The sequence below is a fragment of the Lutjanus erythropterus genome, chromosome 9, assembly GCF_056507025.1.
Source record: "Lutjanus erythropterus isolate fLutEry1 chromosome 9, fLutEry1.hap2, whole genome shotgun sequence".
NCBI classification, from domain to species: Eukaryota; Metazoa; Chordata; class Actinopteri; order Lutjaniformes; family Lutjanidae; genus Lutjanus; species Lutjanus erythropterus.
This window is the reverse complement of record NC_139325.1, coordinates 36,920,001-36,923,753: the sequence shown is the minus strand read 5'-3', so window position 1 is coordinate 36,923,753 and position 3,753 is coordinate 36,920,001. Positions and strand designations below refer to the sequence as shown.

Genomic DNA, 3,753 nt, shown 5'->3' with positions numbered 1-3,753 from the left:
TACATACATATGACCATACATACATATGACCATACATACATATGACCATACATACATATATACCTATGACCATGCATACATACATACATATGACCATACATACATATGACCATGCATACATACATACATATGAACATGCATACATACATACTTATGACCATACATACATACATATGACCATACATACATATGAGTATACATACATACATATGGCCATACATATGACCATGTATACCTACATACATATGAGTATACATACATATATATGGCCATACATATGACCATACATACATACATACGTACATATGAGCATATCTCTCTATGGTACCATGTTGCCCTCAGGCAACAAACCCATTTTTGCCCTGTCACATCTCCACAATGCATCCCTTTAAATGATGCGATACTTTAAAAAGAGGTAAAACCATAGGGAACCATTAACAATGCTTTAATTTGTCACATGACCTCCAGGAAGCGATTTTGAAACCCTTCTTGGCGGGCTTTTTCTAAGGAGACAGCTCTGCTATCTTGCTGCAAAAAAAAGACTCTCAAAAAGTTATTTTTTGTCCCTTTTCTACCTGGAAAAAAATGTCTTCACACTAATAGGTGAGTAAACTTTAAGTTTTGATAGTTTCATGCAACTTATTTACTAATTTAATAGTGGATACTTGTTAAAATGCAGCTGTTGCCCTGAGGCAACAACGTGCCGTCATGGAAAGTTGCAATATTGCCTGCAACAGTGAACCATTATGGAATCACTATAGCAAACACAACACTGACCACTGGCCTATTTGGGTGGAGAAAAAGGGCAGATGCAGATACCCTGGATGTAATAGTGAAATCACAGTGCACAAAATGTGTCACCTGCCTGTGCTTCACTCCTGAAAAAAACTGCTTCATGGAGTTCCATAAGCACTGAGCAGCAACACCACAAGTGATGGCAACACATGTCAGGAAAGACACAGGGGGCTGACACAAAACATGCACTGAAATGAAGCAGTGATGATCAAACACTGGAATTTGTTGTTTTTGTTTTTCAAATGGTTATGGTAATGGTTATCTTTGTTGATTTAAGTAGTTTAAAGTTTTATACTTTACACATTTATTTCAATGGGTTGTTCCTAAATTGTACAATGTTGCCTACAGGCAACATTTAGCCAAGAAACTTTTTAAATTCTTTTTAAAATTCTTTTTAATTTAAAATTTAAAATGAATTGTGACTTCTTGATGTTATTGAATATTTTTGCATATGTTTATGAAATAAACAATGTTCAAATTGGAAAAGGAACGTTCTTTTTCACTTATGCACCATTATGGTACAATGTTGCCTGCAGGCAACGAACCCCAAAAACTTCCAAAAATAAAAATAAAAATAAAATTTCTTCAGATTATGTTTATTTAGTCTATTTTGAGACATAAAAAAACATTTCCCTCACTGGCATCATAATGTGTACCATAGAGGGATATGACCATACATACATACATATATACATACATACATACATATGAGCATACATACATACATACATACATACATACATATGACCATACATGCATACATACATACATACATACATATGACCATACATACATACATACATACATATGAGCATAAATACATACATATATACATATGAGCATACATACATATGAGCATACATACATACATACATATGAGCATACATACATATGAGCATACATACATACATACGTACATACATATGACCATACATACATATGACCATGCATACATACATACATACATATGACCATACATATATACATACATACATACATACATATATACATACTTATGACCATGCATACATTCATATAACCATACATACATACACACATACATACATACATATGGTCATACATATGACCATGCATACATACATACATACATACATACATACATACATATGAGCATACATGCATACATACATACATACATACATATGACCATGCATACATACATACATGTGACCATACATACATACATACATACATACATATGAGCATACATACATATGAGCATATATACATACATACATACATATGACCATACATACATACATACATACATACATACATATGACCATACATACATACATACATACATACATACGAGAATACATACATACATATGACCATGCATACATACATATGAGCATAAATACATACATATGACCATGCATACATACATACATACATACATACATACATACATACATACATATGACCAAACATACATACATACATACATATGACCATACATACATACATACATATATACATACATATATATATAAATTCTTTTTATAATTCTTTTAAATTTAAAATTTAAAATTAATTGTGACTTCTTGATGTTATTGAATATTTTTGCATATGTTTATGAAATAAACAATGTTCAAATTGGAAAAGTAACGTTCTTTTTCTCTTATGCACCATTATGGTACAATGTTGCCTACAGGCAACGAATCCCAAAAACTTCCAAAAATAAAAATAAAAATAAAATTTCTTCAGATTATGTTTATTTAGTCTCTTTTGAGACATAAAAACACTCCAAACATTTTTTCCCTCACTGGCATCATAATGTGTACCATAGAGGGTTAACTGGTATAAGCAAATATTTTATGTATTTTCGATAATGACTAACTGATCGTTAATATTTCTAATGATCAATTAAGGAAAGCGCTTATAATTTGCAACCCTAGAAAAGGTGATGTAGCACAATCATAAAGAGGCTCCTGTCCCAACTTTTTGAATCGTGTTGCAGGCATCACATTCAGAGTGAGTGTTTAACAAAAAAACCCAATAAAAATTCAGTTTGAACATTAAATATATTATCTTTGTACTGTTTGAATAGAAACCAAACAGGATTTGCAAATCATTGCATTCTGATTTTATATACATTTCACTCAGCATCCAAACTTTTCTGGAATTGGGGCTGTAGTCTTTAGTGTGCTTGTAACGTTTTGTTCATTGAGAACAGTATGTGCACTGTAGAATATACTATAAATGAGATAATATAGAAATAAACAGGGTTTGAACAGAGCACACAAAGAATGATTACACTATTCGCATTCCTGGGACACAGTTTTGGCTGAAATCAAGTGTTTGAAATATGAGAAAGTGACAAAAGGTTTTGACTCTGGCCAAACTGCGAGGTACAACTTTCATTCCTGCTTGCTCCTCATCACCTCCTCATATATCAAACACCTGAGGCCAGCAGTGGTCTGTCGATAGAAAAGAACCGGTTGAACAGGTTGATTGTTCAGTAAAGGAGTAGCTGAGAGGGGATACAGTTTACTGTAAGTAGGTAAAGTCCGCAGACCACCTGACCACAGCTTGTTGATAGAGTGAGACAGAGAGTATCGATGTGTAATTATACAGAAAGTTTTAACTGGGAGGCTGAAGACCTTCACTGCTCGGATATTAAAGACTGTGAACCTGCAGATTTAACACTGAGAAGAGGCGTCAAAGAAATTTTTGAATTTGACAGTTTGGTGAAATTTAGCACAAAACTAAGAAAATATGACTGAGGCCGTAGCTTAGGTGATATACAGCATTTGTTGTTCCACAAGGCCAAATGCTACGTGACTGAGCACTTTTTCTCTGTATCACTTGGCCTCATCTAGCAACGCAGGTGTGTCGGAGGAGGGCGGGAGGGTATTTAGCAGGTCTGCAGACAGTGAGCTCAGTTTGAAGATCTTCAGCTTCACACAGACATCATGCGCGCTCTGCTTCCTT

The 3,753-nt window shown here is 33.9% G+C and overlaps 1 protein-coding gene across 1 annotated transcript in view; it reads left to right on the top strand.

Moving 5' to 3' along the window:
• The first annotated feature begins 3,681 nt into the window (after positions 1-3,681).
• moxd1l (monooxygenase, DBH-like 1, like) overlaps positions 3,682-3,753 on the top strand; it is a 12,319-nt gene continuing 12,247 nt past the window's right edge. Inside the window, exon 1 of the mRNA XM_084727440.1 lies at positions 3,682-3,753. This exon is cut by the window's right edge and continues 251 nt beyond it. Coding sequence (XP_084583566.1) covers positions 3,735-3,753 — 19 coding nt within the window. The 5' untranslated portion in view covers positions 3,682-3,734.